The sequence below is a fragment of the Oryzias melastigma genome, linkage group LG24 (assembly GCF_002922805.2).
Source record: "Oryzias melastigma strain HK-1 linkage group LG24, ASM292280v2, whole genome shotgun sequence".
Lineage (NCBI taxonomy): Eukaryota > Metazoa > Chordata > Actinopteri > Beloniformes > Adrianichthyidae > Oryzias > Oryzias melastigma.
In genome coordinates, this window is record NC_050535.1 from 17,264,471 (window position 1) to 17,284,160 (window position 19,690).

General features: G+C 38.5%; 1 protein-coding gene across 2 annotated transcripts in view; it reads right to left on the reverse strand.

Moving 5' to 3' along the window:
• The window catches only part of xrn2 (5'-3' exoribonuclease 2), a 35,435-nt gene that overhangs the window by 6,202 nt on the left and 9,543 nt on the right, over positions 1-19,690 (reverse strand). For both annotated transcript variants that reach the window (XM_024290704.2, XM_024290702.1), the window contains 12 exons: positions 17,333-17,427; positions 15,209-15,344; positions 12,165-12,272; positions 11,817-11,906; positions 11,359-11,431; positions 10,839-10,922; positions 10,522-10,619; positions 10,343-10,422; positions 10,184-10,240; positions 9,508-9,576; positions 8,374-8,502; positions 7,753-7,871 (listed from right to left, as the gene is read on the reverse strand). In XM_024290704.2, coding sequence (XP_024146472.1) covers positions 7,753-7,871; positions 8,374-8,502; positions 9,508-9,576; positions 10,184-10,240; positions 10,343-10,422; positions 10,522-10,619; positions 10,839-10,922; positions 11,359-11,431; positions 11,817-11,906; positions 12,165-12,272; positions 15,209-15,344; positions 17,333-17,427 — 1,138 coding nt within the window. The remainder of the gene's footprint in view (positions 1-7,752; positions 7,872-8,373; positions 8,503-9,507; positions 9,577-10,183; positions 10,241-10,342; positions 10,423-10,521; positions 10,620-10,838; positions 10,923-11,358; positions 11,432-11,816; positions 11,907-12,164; positions 12,273-15,208; positions 15,345-17,332; positions 17,428-19,690) is intronic.

Below are 19,690 nucleotides of genomic sequence, written 5' to 3' on the forward strand. Positions count from 1 at the left end.
AGCTTCTTCTAGCTTCACTGTTGCCAAGGCGATGACCAGCTGCAAGACACGGACTTGTTTGTTTATAGGGGGCCGGCCTGCCGAGTGGTTGAGCCCCGAGGTGGGTGAAGGGCTTGGTGAAAGGGACCTGGAGGCTCACTTTTACAAACATGGAGGGAGAAACGGCTGACCACAGAACCGATCGGCTGAATTAAAGGTGAGGAAAACAAACACAGGCTGGACGTTGGAGACCGGACAATGACACTCGATCATGAGGGGGGGGAGCAAGTGCTGCAGCAACACTAAATGATCACAATTTAAAGAAAATACAGTTTAAAACAAAATCCAACACCTAAAAGATTTAATCGTTAATAGGGCTGCCATTATTTTAATATTCGACTGATCTCCGATTACTTTTCCCCGATTAGTCGACTAATTGGGTCATGTGCAAAGTGGATATAAAGCCTTAAACTATCTAAAAATGAAGACAATAAAGATGATAGTTTATGAAACTTATAATAAATCGTGCAGCCTTTGTCCATCAGTCTCTGGTACTAAATCAAGATTAAATCAAATGAAGTCGGCATCTGAAACAAGGAACTATTTTTCACCAAAGATAAAGTTTTGGTCTCACTGATTCAAATATAACAAAAGTTCATTTGTCGGTGCTCAATGCTCACACCTTTGTTCAACCTTACGACACTCTGACTCCATATTAGTTGTCGACTATTTTAACTGGAAAAGTTGCATTACCTGCAATAATGCTATTGTGTGAATGGTTTTTACTGAAAGTAGTCGCAGAAGATGCTGAAGCTTTTTGCTGAAAATGGCGGTGCAAGCAATTGACTTAAATTGCTGACAGGATTTGCTGAAATGGACAAAACTATTTGCAAAATGTTACATTTGCTAAGACTGGAAATTTTGTTAGAGAACTATGAAAGAGTAATAAAGTTGAGCTAAATTTCTGAAAAAATTGTAGTAAAATTACATGCCAATTTTGCCAAAAAGTATTTAGATTGTTGCCAAAATCCAAATTGGCCCCAAAAAACCTCAATACATGCCAAATTAGCCAAAAAAAAAAAAAGCGCTAGCTCGTTGCTTAAATACTAGCTAAACTTCAAAATAGCCAAAATTCCTCAGTAAACTAAATTAGTCAAAAACGTTAGCCTGTTGCTAAAATAGAAGCTAAAATCTAAATTAGCTTAAAAGAACTCAGTAGATAATAAACTAGCCAAAATCGTTAGCATGTTGCTAAAATATTAGCTAAGTTTCAAATTAGCATAAGAAACCTCAGTAGATGCCAAATAAGCCAAAAAAAAAACTAGCTCGTTGCCTAAATACTAGCTAAACTCCAAAAATAGCCTAAAATTCCCCAGTAAACTAAATTAGCCCAAAAAATATGCATGTTGCTAAAATATCAGCTAAGCTCCAAACTAGCATAAAAAACCTCAGTACATACCAAGTTACCCAAATTGAAGTAGCTGCCAGGTACCCGCGTCAGTCAGTTTTACAAAGCACGCCCCCTATCTGCCTCTGAAGGAACGTCTTACCAAAGGATGACGAATAAAACGTTTTATGGCCTTTTTCAAACGAAAATTAAAAATGGATACTTGGATAGAAGAAGAATCAATCACAGCAATAAAAATTAATAAAAAAATAAAAATTGCTATATATCGCAATATCAATATTTTGGTACACCCCTAATTTTAATACTTGACAATGGTAGCAGCCCTAATCGTTAAACTATGAAAGTTTTTACCACTCCTCAGTCATAGATTACTAATTTGTACATCAAGCTTTCCTTGTTTGATTTATTTGACTCCCTAAAATCTTGTTTCACAGTTTTAATGATGAAGCAGTGAAGGGACCCTTTATTTTCAATATTTTGCTTTATATTTCTTTATGTGATTTGCAGTCCTATCCTAGAGTCTCTACCCATCTATGCAACATCTTAGCACGCTCCGATTCAGATTCCTTACTCTGAAGAGGGAACACAACCGGTTGACTCGCACTTGGAGCAAATTTAAAGCTTCGTTTAAGTGTCGCCCTTTACTCCCAACAAAAGAAAATGATATTGATGGTCAAACACCTTTCTAAATGGGAGTTTGTCATTCTAACTAATATTGGAGTACTTTGGAAAATGAAAATGCATTAAGCAATGAAGAAAAACAGATTTCCATAAAAAAATAATAGTCTCCCAAAAATACAGAAAAACAAAAAAAAGAAAATGAAGATACTCAACATTTTGGACGAGGAACTGCAAATCTGAGAGGAAACAACTTTCTATTGATGGCTCATTACTCCTTCTTTATGTAACAATAATACAACTGTCAACAAATCTGTGATCTGAATGAGGAGTTTGACCTCAGACCCATCTTTAAAAAAGCCAAAATATCACAACAGTCTGATAAACATTTCCTAAAAGAATTTCCACCACTACCTGTTAAAAGTACTGGTGTGTGGTGCAACCACAGTCAAACACACAATTACCAACAAGCAGGCACACTGCTGTTGGCACATTCTCTTTTTTTTGGTCGTCCAGCTTTCATGTTTATCTCCACTACCAACAAACTTTAAGTGGACCACCCAGTGGGGCTGCAATTATAACTCCGACACACTCTGCTCTTCTTTTTCTCATCACCGACGACGACTCAAAAGAGAGAATTATAAGTGGACACCTGTCAATCTCCTTAATTAACAATGATCTGAAATTGTATAGCCTCCCCAGTCTGCCCCAGACAAAAGCCAACAAAGGATTACGCTTTAAATCCTTAAAACACGCTGTGTGCACTGTATTAATACAGGGATTACAACCGCGCTAAACAACTAAATGTCTCTCTCGGACTCTTTTTCAATTAGTTTAGCGACTGTTTGACTCAGTGTGACGCGTTCAGGTTTAGAAAAAAGACGCAGGACAGTAACATTTCTGCGAGGACAAAGAGATTCTTCTGCTGCAGCGCAAACTAAGAAAATAATGCAACACAATACACTTTTACATAGACAGTTTGCATTTTTTTGTCTGCAGGGACTCAAGCAAAAATGTGGGTCGTATTTGAATACATACATTAAAATTAGAAATGTAATGATTCAGTCAAGCTACAATTTGATTCATGGTTTTAAAGTCACAATTTCAATTTTTTCTGATTTTTTTTCTTAACAATAAATTAAGGGTATTTTAAGGCCAAGTATGTTTTCTTTTTGCTCCTTACATCCCAATGTTTGTTTTCCTGCTAAAAGAAAAGATTTAATACAAATAAACAATTATACATAATACTGAAATGATCACGAATCCTTTCATACTCAGTTCATGTTGTGTTCCAGGTGTGATGTACTGCTCCAGACCCCCCCCCCCCAAGCCGCAGTGCGCGCACTCATCTGCGCAATAGCGCGCACTCGCACTGAGAATAAATGACTGTTGACGCGCAGCTTACAGAGAGAAAAAAAACACAGAGAAGGCTAAAGAGAGTAAATAAAAACGAGCACGGCTCCTGGGAAGGAGTTGAAGGGAAATAATCGTGAAGTTGTATCATCATCCATGACTGTTGTTACGGTAGATTGGTCAAAGTTTCAGTAAAGTTACAGGAAAATGTAACGTTGAAGGGTGGGGAAAAAAACATTGGGTTTAGTTGAATTTGCGTTAATAGTTGCGATCGCAACATCGAGAATCCCTGGAGGGAATGACTTATGTGAAACTTTTAAAATCAAAGGAATTGCGAGAAGTGTTTAGGAGGGAAGAGCAGCTGAATAGCACGCAGCCAGACACACACGCACTCTCACGGGCGTGCACACTCACACACAGGCGCACGCGCACACTTAGTCACAGGTACGCAGGCGTAGTATTACAGGCACGCACGCTCCCGCACTCACTCACCCACAGGCACGCACACTCACATGTGCACGCTTAGAGACACGCACTCTCACAGGCACGCCCATACACTTTTACAGGTGCGAGCAAACCCTCACAGGCGCGCACACACTCACAGATGCGCAAACACTCACAGGCACACAGACACTCACAGATGCGCAAACACTCACAGGTGCGCACACACTCAAAGGCGTGCAAACACTCACAGGCGCGCACACACTCACAGATGCGCAAACACTCACAGGCGCGCACACACTCACAGATGCGCAAACACTCACAGGCACACACACACTCACAGATGCGCAAACACTCACCGGCCCACACACTCACAGGCGCGCACACTCACTGGCGCGCACACTCACAGGCGCGCACACTCACATGTGCACGCTTAGAGACACGCACTCTCACAGGCACGCCCATACACTTTTACAGGTGCAAGCAAACCCTCACAGGCGCGCACACACTCACAGATGAGCAAACACTCACAGGCACACACACACTCACAGATGCGCAAACACTCACCGGCGCGCACACTCACAGGCGCGCACACTCGCAGGCACTCAAACACTCACAGGCCCACACACTCACAGGCGCGCACACTCACAGGCGCGCACACTCACAGCGAGCCTGCATGGAGAACCGTTATCAGCTCTGCATTTTTCTAAATTTATTCACAGGCCAAGAAAAACTAATTTTTTTATTTTCTGGATCAATGAACATGTTGACGAGTTTGAGTCGGTCTTTTATCGATTCACAAAGAAATGTTACATCCTTAATTAAAACCCTTTTGTGGCTCAGTTATTTTGTTGAGATCCAGTGGAACATAAAAAATAGTCATTTAAAATAATAAGAAGCCAACATCCTCCACATTTATGAGAAACAAATTAAATTAATTTATTGGGGGAATCAAATACAAACTGTGTTTTTAGCTTATTTTTTTAAATTATTTGCATAAATAAAGCTTTATAGAATAAAACAGGATCACTTTATTTTGAAAAATGAATCTACTATACTTAAAGAGGAAATAATCCTAAAATAGAAGTTTGGAGGGGATTAAATTCCCAAAGTTTGCTCAATCAGTGGTGTCACAGTGAGTCAACTCAATAATGACCACCAGCAGAGACTCCTCAGCTGGTCTTGGTGCGGCGGACAAAGCTCTGCAGCGTGTTTCTGAGGGAGCATGTTGACACATCGCTGCAGGAGGGAGCAGTTCTGTCAAAGGGGGAAGTTAACTTTGGTTTCAACCCTCTTCAGTGTACATCACACACCCAATCAAGCAGGATCCTCTCGGATGCTTTTATCAGAGGGTGCCACTGTGTCCAGCGGAGCCACTCGAGAGTCCCATTACTGGCCCTGGTCTCCCACAACGCTAATCAGCCACCCCAACCCCCAACCCCAAAAAACATTTTCACAAAAGCCCGGTCCACCAAAGCCTGCAGTGATTACCGGCCGAGCAGAGGATTGGCCCTGTGTGAAAGTGCTCTCTGGACAAAAGCACGCTGCTTTTCTCCATAATCACATTCCAAGAGTTTCCAATATTAAAAATGCTGCACGGTGGCTACAGCTTAAGGAAGTCATTCAGTTGGTCATGAAATCAGAAAGAAATTCAGCAGTACAAAAATAAAATGAACCAGTCGACAGTGAAAAAGCACAGAAACGCCACCAGTTTAAGGCAATTTATACCAGAAAAATAAGAAATAAACGTAAAAAGTCCCCATACGACAGCTAATTGGCTACTTTAGCTTAGCGAATCCACGATCCAGGCCACAGGAGGTGCTGGCGCCACCCAGGAGGAGCCAAAAGCCCCCATTTGCATCAAGTGCCACCAGGATAGCTGTGACTCCCCCGCACAGCCATCAGCGGGCGGATGAAATTATTCATACACTTGCAAATTGGCATGTCAAAGTCAAACTGGTGAAGAGCTGGCAGAGGAGCGCGGGGCCGAGTCCGGGGCCCAACACGGAGCGTGATTAGGAGCTGCAGAGGAGATTTTTTACCTCCATATGCGACTTCTCGTCTGAAAACTCATCACGTGAGGAAAGTAATCATGTAACACAATTAAGTGTTTTAAATTGGCAGTGTTATTCAAAACCCTCCTTGTGAAACGTGAACGTGTCTCTCGTTTGGAGAGAAGCTGATTCATCTTCATTTTCATGATTGATTTCAAAAGCGCTCCACATACAATTACTTTCCAACAATACCATAATTAAATTGCCAAATTAGTTACAAAAGAAACAAAAAAAGAAAATTATTATATAAAAATGCATTTTTACATTTTCCTTTGGGCTCAGAATGCCTTTTAGTTTAATTTCAAGTTGCGCTGCGTCCTCCCCTCCGCTGATGTCTGTGTTTGATCAGATGCAGCAGAAATAAGACGGCCACTTCAGTTGATGACAATTATGCTAATGTCAGTACAATTAAAAACTCTAACAGTTTCTGAAAAGTAATAAAGATAAATGTCACACCCAAACGCCTGACAGATAGAACAACACGTCTTACACCGATGCAGAAAAAAGAAAGATTGTGCTCAGCGGTTGATTTTAGGAAACCTTAATTCTAGTCACAGCTCCACCTTCTGTTCTGCAGCTACACTCAGAATGCACTGAAACACAAGACGAACAGACAAAAAAAGCACCTCCAACTAGGGATGTAACCATGCAGTCAAACGATTTCATCCACAATTTTTCGCTATTTTTTTTCTCAACACAATGTATTAAAAGTATTTTAAGGCCAAGTTTTTTTATTTTTCCCCCTTACATCAAACTGTCCGTTTTAATACTAAACAGAAAGGATTCAATACAAATAAACAATTATAAGACAGAAGAGCAAAGAGAAGAAAAGACAGAGAGCTAAAGAGGGTTAATAAAAAAAGAGCACGGCTCCTGAGAAAAAGTCAGAATGGAAACAGTCGGAAAGCTGCGTCGTCACCCATGACTGTTGTCACGGTAGATTGGTCAAAGCTGCTGTAAAGTTGCTATGAAAATGTAAAGTTGTAGTGTGAGGAACAAATCCCGACATTCCTTGAATTTTCATTAATAGTTGCGATCGCAACATCGCAATTCGAAGGAGCTGGGAGAATTTCGTAGGAGGGAAAGTGCAACTGAACAGCACCCAGCAAAGTCCGCTATACAAACACACACACAGATCTGCACGCGCACTCACGGGCACGCACACATAGGCGCGCCCACACATAGGCGCGCCCACACACTCACTGAGAGCCTGCATGAAGAAATGTAATCTGTTCTGCATTTCTAAATTTAGACACAGGCTGTTACAAACCGATTTTTTATTTTTTGCAACGATGAAAATGTTGACGAGTTTGAATCTTTTTTTCTTTTTTTTTTTACCAATTCACGAAGAATTGTTACACCATTACCTCCAACCCTCACATTTAGGGAATATGGAGAAAGAAACCTGAAAATCAGATATTTTTGTTTTTAAAATAAGAAAAACCCTTTCAGGATGTCATTAAATTATTAAAGTAGACAGTTGGACGTCAGCTTTAAGCCTCTGTGCAGCTTTTTACAAAAACAGGCTTAGCTAGACGTCTACGAGAGCAATGGAATGAATAAAGAAACATGATTATAGGCTAAAAACAGGCTGTTGTTCAGTGTGTTTCAAATTTTATCAATACAGCTCTTTGAACAACTCTAGAAAAACAGACAGAATAAGCACAACCATTTTTTTAAATATTTAGTCTGTTTTTCTGTTTTTTTAATACTAAATTGTACTCTGAGATTTCATATTTTAAATTTGCAAAAAAAAAAAAAAAGGAAACTCCAAGGTGGATACATACCAATAAGTATATAATAATTCTATTTGATCAGATTGAATGTTCAGTCTGCATGTCATTAGGTTTGACAGCCTGTTTGGTGAAGAAGGGATTGTAGATTCCAGAGTGCTCTTACGTTGAAAACCCCGGTGGCCGCCGCTGTGCTGTGGACGGTAGCTGCCTTGGTGGTAGTTTCCTGGAGGTGGAGTGTTGCTGTATTGTCCTCCACTGTGCTGGTTCCTGTTCAGACTGTGACTAGAGAGAGGAAAAGCTGTTTTACTATGTAGCTAAAATGACCCAAACAGAGTTGCTTTGTGAAGAAACCGGTTCATTCTCGAGACAGAACAGATCGAAAAGTTTAGGAAAAGTGGTAGTTTCTTAGCACATGTACTCTTTAAAAAGTAACATCTCTCTTTACCCTCAAATTAAATGATGAACCATCAATGACCTTTTTTTAAAATAATGATACAAATATGCAAAAAAAATTCAGAGAATTCTGGGTAAAGTTTCAGATGTTTTTTGGGCAAAAATGTTTTTTTTATGAAAAGAGAAAAACGAAAAATCCAAGAAAACTATAAAGTTTAAGAAACCTGAGCAGATCAGCAGGACAGACATGACAGCATGAAATCCTTTTAACCAATAATTGTCAGGAGATGTTCTGGGTGAATCACTTTTAAAATAAAAAAAAAATGATTTCACCTGGTTATGCTTTTAAAAATAAAAGTCTAAAAAGATCTACATTAACAGTTCAATGTACCCGAGAGCTCTGAAGCCAGACTGGTCCAGGTGAGCCTGCTGTCTGTTGGGGTTGAATCCCAGCTGGGGTCTCCACTGTCCCCTGTTCCCTCTCTCCCAGTCTCCTGGTTTTAAGACTTTAGTGGGAATCCTTAAAGAAAAAGAAAAGAAAAAACAAATCACAGTTAAAAAAAAGTAACATGCTAATTTTAAAGCACTGTGGTGATGATGGCAGACAGACCAAAAAGTCTTTTTTAGTTTTAACCACAGAATTCTAGTTTTGATGGACTCGTTTTTGTGATTTACTCTGTGACAAAAAAAGAATAAGAAAGTCTAAAGCAATTTGTGATCATTCAAAAGTGACACTGAATTAAAATTCCAGCAAAACACCTAAAATAATAATAATAACTAGTATGGATGTAACGACTGAGTCAAGTCATATTTTTAAAAATCACGATTTCAATTTTTTTTCAACACAATGACTTTAAGGTATTTTAAAGCCTTGACGTTTTCTTTTTGCCCCTTACATCAAACTGTCCGTTTTCCCACATTAAAATTATAAACTTAAAAATAACAGCATAAGCAGATTAATCCTCAGATCTTCATGTTCTCCTGGTGAGTCGCTGATGGTGGAAGACCAAGCTTTGAGGAGCTGATCTGGTTTTTTCTATCAGTAATGATCTGCTGTTTTAGACCTTCTCTCATGTGTCTAAGTTTGTTGTGGAGGAGATTCTACACCGAATTATTTTCCTGCAGACTCTAAATTCTTCCTTTGTCTTATCAACTTCTCTCTGTCTCATACTTGGCTCATGACAGACTGCATTCTGGTATAAATTCATGAATCTAGTGAGCATTGATGCATGCTAGTTTTTTGCAAAGACTTCTGGGAAATTTCTAGTGCACTCGATTTTGGAATTAGTAGATTTGGACAGCACTAGTGCATTAATGCACTATGTAGGGACTGGGGGGGAATTCAGACATTGTTTAAACTAGCCAAAACAGCTAGCATGTAGCTGAAATATTAGCTAAACTCCAAAACAGCCTAAAAAACTGAAATAAAGTCTAATGTAGGTAAAAAAAAATGTAGAGAAGAAAAACGGATCACTACAGTGTGAATGATCCACAACATTCACACAATAATGAAAGTTATACTCACTTGGCCCCAGAGAGGAGGACCGCTTTGAACACATGTCCATCTGCATATTCAGGGTCCTTGAACTTAATACTGGAAATAAACATAGAAAATATTTATCAATTAAATAAAATACTAATGGATTTTTGGAGCTGTTAAGGATTTCTATGGGTCAAAAATGTATCTACTTTTTTTTCCAAGTTTCATTTAAAGTGTAAAGACTTTAGGAAAACACAAAGGATATGATCACAAAAAGAAATCGGTAACACTTATTTTTACTTAATCTGCCAATAAAAAAATATATAGTGAGGAACTTCTCTCTAGTAATTGATTTGTATTATATATATATATAAAAGAAGCTCTGAAACTATCAGAAAAATGAGACTCAGATTTTGTACTTGTTGTTGAAAGAAAAAAAAAAGTTAAAAAAAAAAAGTTAATTTATTCCAAATAACATAATGTGGCCACTTAAAAAAATGAAATCAGGAAGCCCAAAAGTTCACACTTTCTTTATTTTCTATCATCTAAAGGAATTCTTCACCTTCAGGCTCAAACTTGAGAACAAAAAAGTCAAAACCCATTTAAATGAAACTATTTAAGAGTTCAAAGTACATAAATGATATAGTCATTAGTCTGTATATGATCTAAAAATGTGCAAAGTTTGTGCTTTCTTTGTACATTTTAAATATTGAGAACAGACCTGACTGCAGTACTCTGTGAAATGTCCCGCAATGTAGGAATAGGAGACTTGACTGGCCTGAAAGAAAAGATTCAAACAAATGACTGTATGCTCGTCTGGCTCAAATCCATTTTAACAGATGAAACCAACAAGAATCAGGATGAAGCTGATTTCTCTTACTTGTCAGGTAGAACGGGACTCTCATCGAGATTTAATAACCCCTGGATCCCGAAGCAGAGCTCTGGGGGAACCGCTGTGCCCTGACAGAATCAAACGCAGCAGATTTCTACAACTGATTGTACCATATGAAGGAGGCGCTAAAGCAGTTTAAAATGGATTTATCTTCCTGTAGCTTTTACCTTGTTACATTCTTCACGGTAGAGTTCGTGGATGAAGTCAAACAGCAAGTGAGACTTCCCGACAAACAACACGTCGCTGCCCAGACTGTTTCTCCTCACTGCAACGAAAAACAGTGAGGCTTAAAACTAACAGAATTTGTTTAGATAATCCATCTGAACGAAGAAAAGACATGAAGAACATAAACATGTACAGCGATGAATTGAATTCTTGATTTGATCCATTTTTAAGTCAAAATGGTAAATAAATGAGTAAAAATCATCAACACTTGATCTCAAAACTACTTCTAGTTTCCAGCACTTTCTCCTGGAAGACTCACCTTCCTCAGGCGTGAGATCAGGGTAGACTTCAGCCAGAGCGGCTCTCAGACGCCGCTCATCCACAAACGGCAACAAAGCAACACCTGTGAAAACAAGTCATACTTTAACATTCAATAAAGGATGCAACGATTCTTTGAGAACCGGTAAAAAAAAAAAAAAAACGATTCAAACTCCTCAACATGTTCAAAGTTGCAGAAAATGTAAAAATCGGTTTGTTTCTAAATTTAGAAATGCAGGGCTGATGACCTTTCTCCATGCAGGCTCGCTGTGCAAATAAATTTGAATTTATTTCGAAAGCTTTTTTATTACATTTCCTAGAATAACAAAAATTCAATATCATTCATTTTGCAAGAATTTTTAGCAGACCACAAAGCATTTCTTAATATATTACAATTGAAGTAATTTTCATGCCCCAATGGTGTCAAAACAAATTCTAAGAAACATTTTCTTCGATGTAAATAATGTTTTACATCCTAGGAAAGAGCTAGGAATGGTTTCACTTTTCCAGGTGAGGCTTACCTTGCCAAGCGTACTTTTTGCCATTGAGGTCAATGGCAAAATCATCAGGGTAAAAATCAATGATGGAAGATTCCTGTGAAGGAAAACAGTGACATTTTAAAATGATGAAAATAAAAAGAAAAAATGATTTAAAAAAAGTATCTTTCTTTGCAGTTTTGACCTTCTGGAACCTCGAGCCTAAAACTTTGTTTTTGTCTACTTTTGAATTTACCGCAGTATTTTACTGCTTGCCTATTTGGAATCATTTTAATCAGCACGACCTCTCCTATGTGACACTACCTTTTATTCAGGAATATTATTCCTGCCTGTTTTTATTCAAAGCAATGTTGAAAAGTTACATTTTTAAAGTTTTAAAATCTTAGTTTTAAACGTTTATCCTGTTCGGCCCGCGACTTAAGATGCATTTTGGATTTTGACCCCCTGTCCGATTGAGTTTGACACCCCTGTCCTAAACTTACCGGGCTGACCATGAGATCCCTCCATGTTGTCGGCAGGAAGTTCCCACTGGCAGCAGGAAACACACTCATCAGCTGCTCCAGAGGCTTGAACTGAAAGGAAAAACATGACATGCTCAATATTCAACACATTTGTTTGTGTTAGGGTTAATTAGACTAAGAGTTATCTACATTATGAAACTTTAAATGATTAAGGTCTAAATTAAACTTTTTCTTGACAAATATCTCACTTTGGTGTGACATAAAACCCCCTTCAAGGCTCAGTTTTGTGTCAAAATGTTTGACAGGATGAACCAGCAAAAAGGAGTACAAAAAAGGTCAAATCTGGATGAGTTTGGAGTGATTTCTTACTGGTTTGGTGTCCTTCTCAAACTCTGTGAACATTCCTTTAATGTCTTTGAAGTCGGAGGCAAACGGGGCGTAGTGGAACGGGAAGTACCACTTCCAGGAGGCACAGCCCTAAAAATCAACAGGCAGAAACGATTTACCGACAGCAGATGCATCAGAAAAATACAACTTCATACAAAAGATTGTTTATTTTAACACACATTTAATTCCTCAGCAGTAGATTTCTTCATTCAAACTTAGAAAATAAAACAACTATAGCGAAATATTTATTTAAAGGAGAAACAAACTACAATCAAAATTAAAGAGAAGCTGTTGTCAAAATATAAGATGAATGAACAAAAATGATTATCTAAACCATTTTTGATTGTGAAATTGTAATAATCTATAGGATTTATGTGTGAAAAGAGAAAGAATTGAAAGTTACTGGAATATTGTATTTTTTTGTTTAGATTTATATACTGTGAATTATGTAAGTTACTGCAAAAAGACAAAGGGAGATGCTTAAATAATCATTTGATTCTATCCGATTTTCAAACATTAATTTATTGAATTCAGTTTGTTACTTTTCTTTTATGAAAGGTGACTGCATAGATTATTTGCTGTTTCTTTTAATTCTTTTTTTGTAATTTGAAATAAATCAAATATATATAATGTATTGTAACTAAAGAAATAGAAATAAAATCTCATAATGACAAACATTATTATTTAAACATTTAGGGAGTTTTAAAAACACATTAAAAACAAAAGTTGTAAGAAAGTTTTGTCAGATTGATGGAAAACAGTCAGAGATAACATCTGTCAAATTCATCCTATCTTTGCTGTCAGAAGCTATTCTCTTGTAGCTGGAAAATATAAGACTGAAACAGAGACAGAGTTCAAGTCATATGATAAAATCCAAAGATGAAAGCTTTTCTTTGTCCTTTTTTTATAAATCATTCACTACTTCAGACGCTTAAAGCCACCAAGAAGACTCTGCTGACATTTAAAAAGCTCCAATCCTGATGTGTCTGCATTTTAAAGACTCCTAACTGTCTGTCTGTCTGCAAACTGCCTGAAGGAATTATCCGTGCACGGCTCTTTCAAATTCCTACATGTTTAAAATGTAGAGGACAAAAAAATAACAATTCCAGCTATTATTTGTGAAACAAACATGATTTTACCCCAAAATTCAGCCTTCCTACGTGTACTTCTTCCATATTTATCTCTTCCTTTAAAGATGCTCTAACATAGATTACAATTATTACAGTCCTAAAGAGATAGTTTTTGAAATATTTAGACATTTTATGAATATATGCCATTAACAGAAGAACATCCACTTCCAAAAAAGAACAACAGAACAAAACTAAAAATAAAGGTTACCCTCCTCCAGGTAATTCTATCCGGCCCTCCAGATCATTTTATTTTATTGTTATTAATGGGCTGATGTTAACTTGCGCTCATTTCTAACTTGTATAATTTTGACAAAAATATTTTTGTGGAAAGTAAAATATTCAAAATTATTCAAGGTTTAAGTTGATTTATTCTGGAATAATATTCCTGCCTTTTTATTATTCAGAATTATGTTAAGTTATAGTTTTAGAGTTTTAAAATTTGACATTCTGCTAGATTTTTGAACTATTTTGCCATTTACTAAGATTTTATGGCTGTTTTGGAGTTGAGTTAAAATTTAAGCTACATGCTAGCTGTTTTGGCTAATTTAGGCCTTTCTTCTTAGGTTTTTTAGGCTGTTTTGGAGTCAGGCTAATATTTACATGCCAGCAGGTATGGCTAATTTAAGCTTTTATTCATTTTTTTTTTTTTTTTTAGGGCTAATTTGGCATTTAGCTAATATTTTAGCCGGATATCAGCTTCAGCGTTTTCAACCACCACCATCAGTTCACTAGCATCATAATTATGTTAAAAAGTTACAGTTTTAAAGTTTTAAAAATGTAGTTTTAAGAGTTCAATAAACGTGATCCTGTTCAGCCCGCGACCTAAGCTGTGTTTTAGATTTTGGCCCCTTGTGCGATTGAGTTTGACACTCCTGCTTCTGCTATTCTGATTTTAAAGACTATCACTTCACTATCAAAGATTCAAACAATAATATGATAATTTCTTGTAATAATAGCAGAAAAGAGTCACACCTTTAAATCCAGTGATCCAATTATTACTTATAAATGTATTACATATTTATTACTTACTTGTGTGTTAAAGTTCGAAAAGGAGAGCAAAAATAAGGTCTTCATATGAAGATATTTATTGGGTCCTAAAATATTTACTTCACAACGTTAGTGACTCACATTAATTTGCATCTATTTTCTGTTTGAAAATTAAACTGAAAAAGTGTAAAAAATTGATTTTTTGTAGTGTGTGTGGCATAATAATATGAACATCCACGAATCCAAGAAGACATGACAATTAAAATGTTCTTCTTCTGGGCTTTGGCTACACCCATCTGTTTTCCCTGATCACTCAGCGAGGTGGGGATGAGGATAACCACGGACAGGACTGTGAATGTGCGACGCTGAAGAGGAGACACGTCCAGCGCCGCCAGAGGACCGCTAATGAATTCATTCAGATCGCCCCCTGGGACGGGTTCGGGGGAGGAAGGATGTGGAGTCCACCAGTGTTCCACAATCAAGTCAGACAAATCCCCGCGCTCGCCTTCAGAGACGGCCACGGCTAATTCATTCATTTTAAGATAAAGATCAATATTTTACAACACTAGAATGATAAAGTGAATGATTACACTTCAAACTAAATTGAAGGAGTCAGAGTTACAGAAGGACATGTGGTGGAGACACTCGAGATGCAGTTTTTTATTTTTTTTTTTTTAAACCACTTCAATAGTTATTAAACCTGCAAAAAAAACTTTTAGGTTCAACCAAAACAGTGGAAATCAATTGAGTTAACCATTAATCAGCTCCATATTTTTACCAGCTTTTCAGACTTAAATCAGTAACAAACAGAAGTGACTGAATTTAAAGCTAAAAAATCTAACAAAATATTCAAGTGCAAAAACCAAACTGTGTTAGAGGAATACTGAAACCAGAAGGGACTTTACGTACCTGGTAGTAATACCGCAGCACCCAGCAGAGCCCCTCCACGTACGACTGAACCACCTTCTTCCTGAAGTCGCTGTCTGTCACGTCCACATCAAACTTGTTCTTGTAGTATCTCTGCTTCCAGCCTTCTTCCCACAGCCTGTAATTCACACTCACCTTTAGTTTTCTAACTTAACATTAACAAGAACTTAATGGTTTCGACTTGTTGGCAGATTTAGGGCAGCTCTGCTGCCATGTGCACATAATTTAGACTACAAAGTATCTGTCAGAGGAATCCACCTGTTTGTTTGTTCGAGGGAAGCCTCCATGAATACTAAATGAGACCGCAGGATTTAGCTGCTGTGACTTGTGGACCAAAACAGAAATGAATTTGCTCAGAAGCAACGTTAACATCTTCATCTCTGTGTTTGTTCAGTAAGCCTCAGTTGACAGATACAAGAAGGACCCAGCCAGTGAGGCCAAGTGGGCCCCGTATGGTTTAAAAGTGGCAGAAAATGAGGATCCAAAATGGGTTCGTCCACCTGTGTTTGCCTACATTGTCCTAAGTGGGCTCTCAGTGGGTAGGCTTGTGACGCTAGCCAGCCGCCTGGTGGACAGTGTAGTGTGCTAGCAATCGTCCCTGTAGCATGTTGGCAAGCTTCTCTGTAGCAAGCTAGCAAGCTCTGCTGTGTCGCACTAGCAAGCTCCGCAGTAGCATGCTAACGAGTTCCTCTTTAGCAAGCTCCACTGTATCAAGCTAGCGAGCACCGTTGTATCAAGCTAGCGACATCTTCTGTCGCATGCTAGCAAGCTCCTCTGTAGCAAGCTATTTAGCTCCTCTGTAGCATGCTAGCAAGCTTCTCTGTATCAAGCTAGTGACCTCTACTGTAGCGAGCTGGCAAGCTCTGCTGTAGCAAGCTATTGATCTCCTCTATAGCACGCTAGCGGGCTTCTCTGTAGCAAGCTAGTGAGCTCTGCAGTATTGAGCTAGCAAGCTCTTCTGTATCGAGCTAGGAAGCTCAGTTGTATCAAGCTAGCCACCTCCACTGTAGCGAGCTTGTATGCATGCTAGCGAGCTCATCTTTAGCAAGCTAGCGAGCTTCACTGTATTGAGCTAGTGACCTCTGCTGTAGCATCCTAGCGAACTCATTTGTAGTAAGCAAGTGACCTCCGCTGTAGCATGTTAGCGATCTCATCTGTATCGAGTAAATGAGCTCCACTGTATCAAGCTAGCGAGCACCGTTTTATCAAGCTAGCGACATCTCCTGTAGCATGCTAGCAAGCTCCTCTGTAGCACGCTAGCAAGCTTCTCTGTAGCATGTTAGCAAGCATCTCTGTAACGAGCTAGTCAGTCCCTCTCTAGCGAGCTAGCAAGCTCTTCTGTAACGAGCTAGTGAGTACTGTTGTATCAAGCTAGTGACCTCTACTGTAGCGAGCTGGCAAGCTCTGCTGTAGCAAGCTATTGATCTCCTCTGTAGCACGCTAGCGAGCTTTCTCTGTAGCAAGCTAGTGAGCTCTTCTGTATCGAGCTAGGGAGCTCAGTTGTATCAAGCTAGCAACCTCCACTGTAGCGAACTTGTAAGCTCTGCTGTCACATGCTAGCAAGCTCATCTTTAGCAAGTTAGCGAGCTTCACTGTATTGAGCTAATGAGCTCCGCTGTAGCATGCTAGCGAACTCATCTGTAGTAAGCAAGTGAGCTCCACCATAGCATGTTAGCGAGCTCATCTGTATCGAGTACATGAGCTCCACTCTATCAAGCTAGCAAGCGGCATATCGAGCTGGTGACCTCTCTTGTAGCCAGCTGGCAAGCTCCTCTGTAGCGAGCTAGTGAGCTCTGCTGTATCGAACAAGCGAGCTCCACCGTATCAAGCTAGCGACTGTCCCTGTATCGAGCTAGAAAGCTCCGTAGAGCTCCCCTCTAGCGAGCTAGCAAGCGCCAGTGTAGTGAGGGAGCTCCGTTGTTCACCAGGCGGCTGGCTAGCATAGCAAGCTTACTCACTGATTGTCCACTTAAGTCGATGTGGGCAAACACGGAAACTGTGGACGAACCCATTCAGGGCCCACATTTTCTGCCCACTTTTAAACCTTTTTGGCCACTTAGCTTTGCCAGCTGAGGAAGTACTTTCTGTGCATCTGTAAATCCTTACCTCACATTGTCTTCAGGCTCTGGATCACTGTCACTGTCCTCAGCTTTTCTCTTGGGCGCTCTGCGATCTTGGCTTTCACTGGAACCTGAAGATGTCTGAGAAACCGAGAGGAAACCAAAAGAACACATTAACAAAATGGTCTAAAACTTAATTAATATTATTTTTAAGTTGCACTATTTTCAGATTAGAAAGTAAAATTTAACCAAACATGAAACACTGTGAAAACTTTGACCTTGTTTGCTATGTAAAAAGCTTTCAACTTATTCAAAAGCAGGTTTTCTTCCTACACAAATGTATGGATTAATAAACTGTGTATTCTGAAACGGTTTAATATAGAACTGTTTAAATGGCTTGATAACATATATTCATATTTAAAACTGACCGTTTTGCATCCGTGCAAGGCTATATGATTGCTAAAACCTGTAATTACAGGAACTAGTGAAACGCGTTCTGCAGACAAAAGCTGCATTCACATGCAGCCGTGTCAGGTAAAGCTGCTGGACATCCATATGCATGCATGCTGTGTTTGAAGGACGCTGATGCAGAGGAGGGAAAAAAAAAATCACCACCTTAGCTACTTAGGATTCCTGTTTTTCTGAAGCCTTTGTGCCATTTTTATTCGTATGCTAATGCTCGGCCGCCTGTTCTAGGTCAATATCTTAACGGTGTTAAAGGGGATGAAATTCAACAGCTTGAACAACCATGACCTCAAAAAAAAATTAAGATAAATCATAGCAACTGGGGTTGAAAATAATCTACTGTTTAACCATAAATTGTAATCCTGTGCAAAAGTAAATGATGATTAAATACTGAGATGCAAGACCAGCTTCATATTGATACACGATTCTTTGAAAATATATATTTAGTGTGAAATATTGACATTAATAAAGGGATGTTTGTTTCCAGATCTACACAAAGTACTGAATTAAAAGCTGCAATGGGAAAAAACACAAGTAGTTTTAAATATTAACAGTTATTCTACTGAATATTTCAAAACAAAATGAAAAAAATCATTAAAATATAAGACTAAACCTTGGTAGATATTTAAATATTTGATGTAGTTTAATTTGTACTGCAGTATATCTAGTATTTGTAGTTGAAGGATGTATAAAACCAAGTTTTGTTCACGCAATTTGATGAATTTAAAGGGGCCATACCATGAAAAATCAACATTTTGAGCTTTTAAGTATATTATACTGTTCAATCATGACTATAAAGAATCCCAAAGTGGTATATTTGATCTATTCACACATTTCTGAGTAATCTTCTAAAACCTGTGCTCTCAACAGCAGCTCCTCCCATACCCACAAAAACGAACAGGTCCTTCCTTTCTGATGTCACAATGTGAGACAGCCCCTTTCAGGAAGAGTTTGCTCCGCCCCCAGGCTAACACAAACACTTTCTCCACAAAATTAGCATCTCGAGCTAACGGTGATCAGCTAGCTTCGTAAGCGCCGTCCAGCTCGAGCAGAGCAGATGCCGGCTTGTGAATTTGTGCAGCTGGCCAAGAAACGTTCATTCTTCAATGTTCAAACTTTGTGTGGTGGCATTGCAGCATATGGTTTAGAAGTATACTAAACGTATCCCAGAATGGTGCGAGCAGACGGGGGATATTGAGAAGACGACAGGAGAAAGGGAGCAGACTATTTCCTGGTGGAAAAAGTGAGCGATGAATTGAAAAAAAATGGTTAGAATGTGGATTATTGAGCAAAAGCAGAAAGGTAAATGGATCCTGCATTGGATTATCTGTATTTTTACCCATAGAGAATGAACCCATTAGCCATCACCAACCTGTCTTTGCCAAATTTTGGGGGAAAATGCCCAAGCTGCACTTTATGTAGGCCTACATCAATATATATATATATTTTATATTTTTATTTTTTCATGGGTGACATGCCGGCTCTAGGATATCATAAAGTAGGTGGAACCCTCAGGGAGCAAAAGGCGGAGCCTCAGAGATCTAGTCATTTTACTCCAGACTATGAAAAGAGTCCACAAAAATAACTCATAATTCATAAATCATTTTTGTAGTGTTCCAAATGTAATATATGATCATTTATGTGGATATAATCTACTCTGAAAGACTTAAGAAAATCATGGTAAATGATTTTTTTTTCGATATATAACAACTTTAACATCTTTACTTTTGGCAGCAGCAAATACAAGTTCCTTTCAAAATAAAATACTCTGACAAATACGATCTTCCTGCTGCAGCAGAAAACCGAGTCAAACGTGACATTTTCTAGATCCTGCAGCATATATTAGAATGTGCCAAACTCAACTAACTAATGTAACATGTATTGAGGTTGTTAGCACTTTCCTGGAAGCCAAAGAGCACAATGGAGGGGTAAAAGAGCC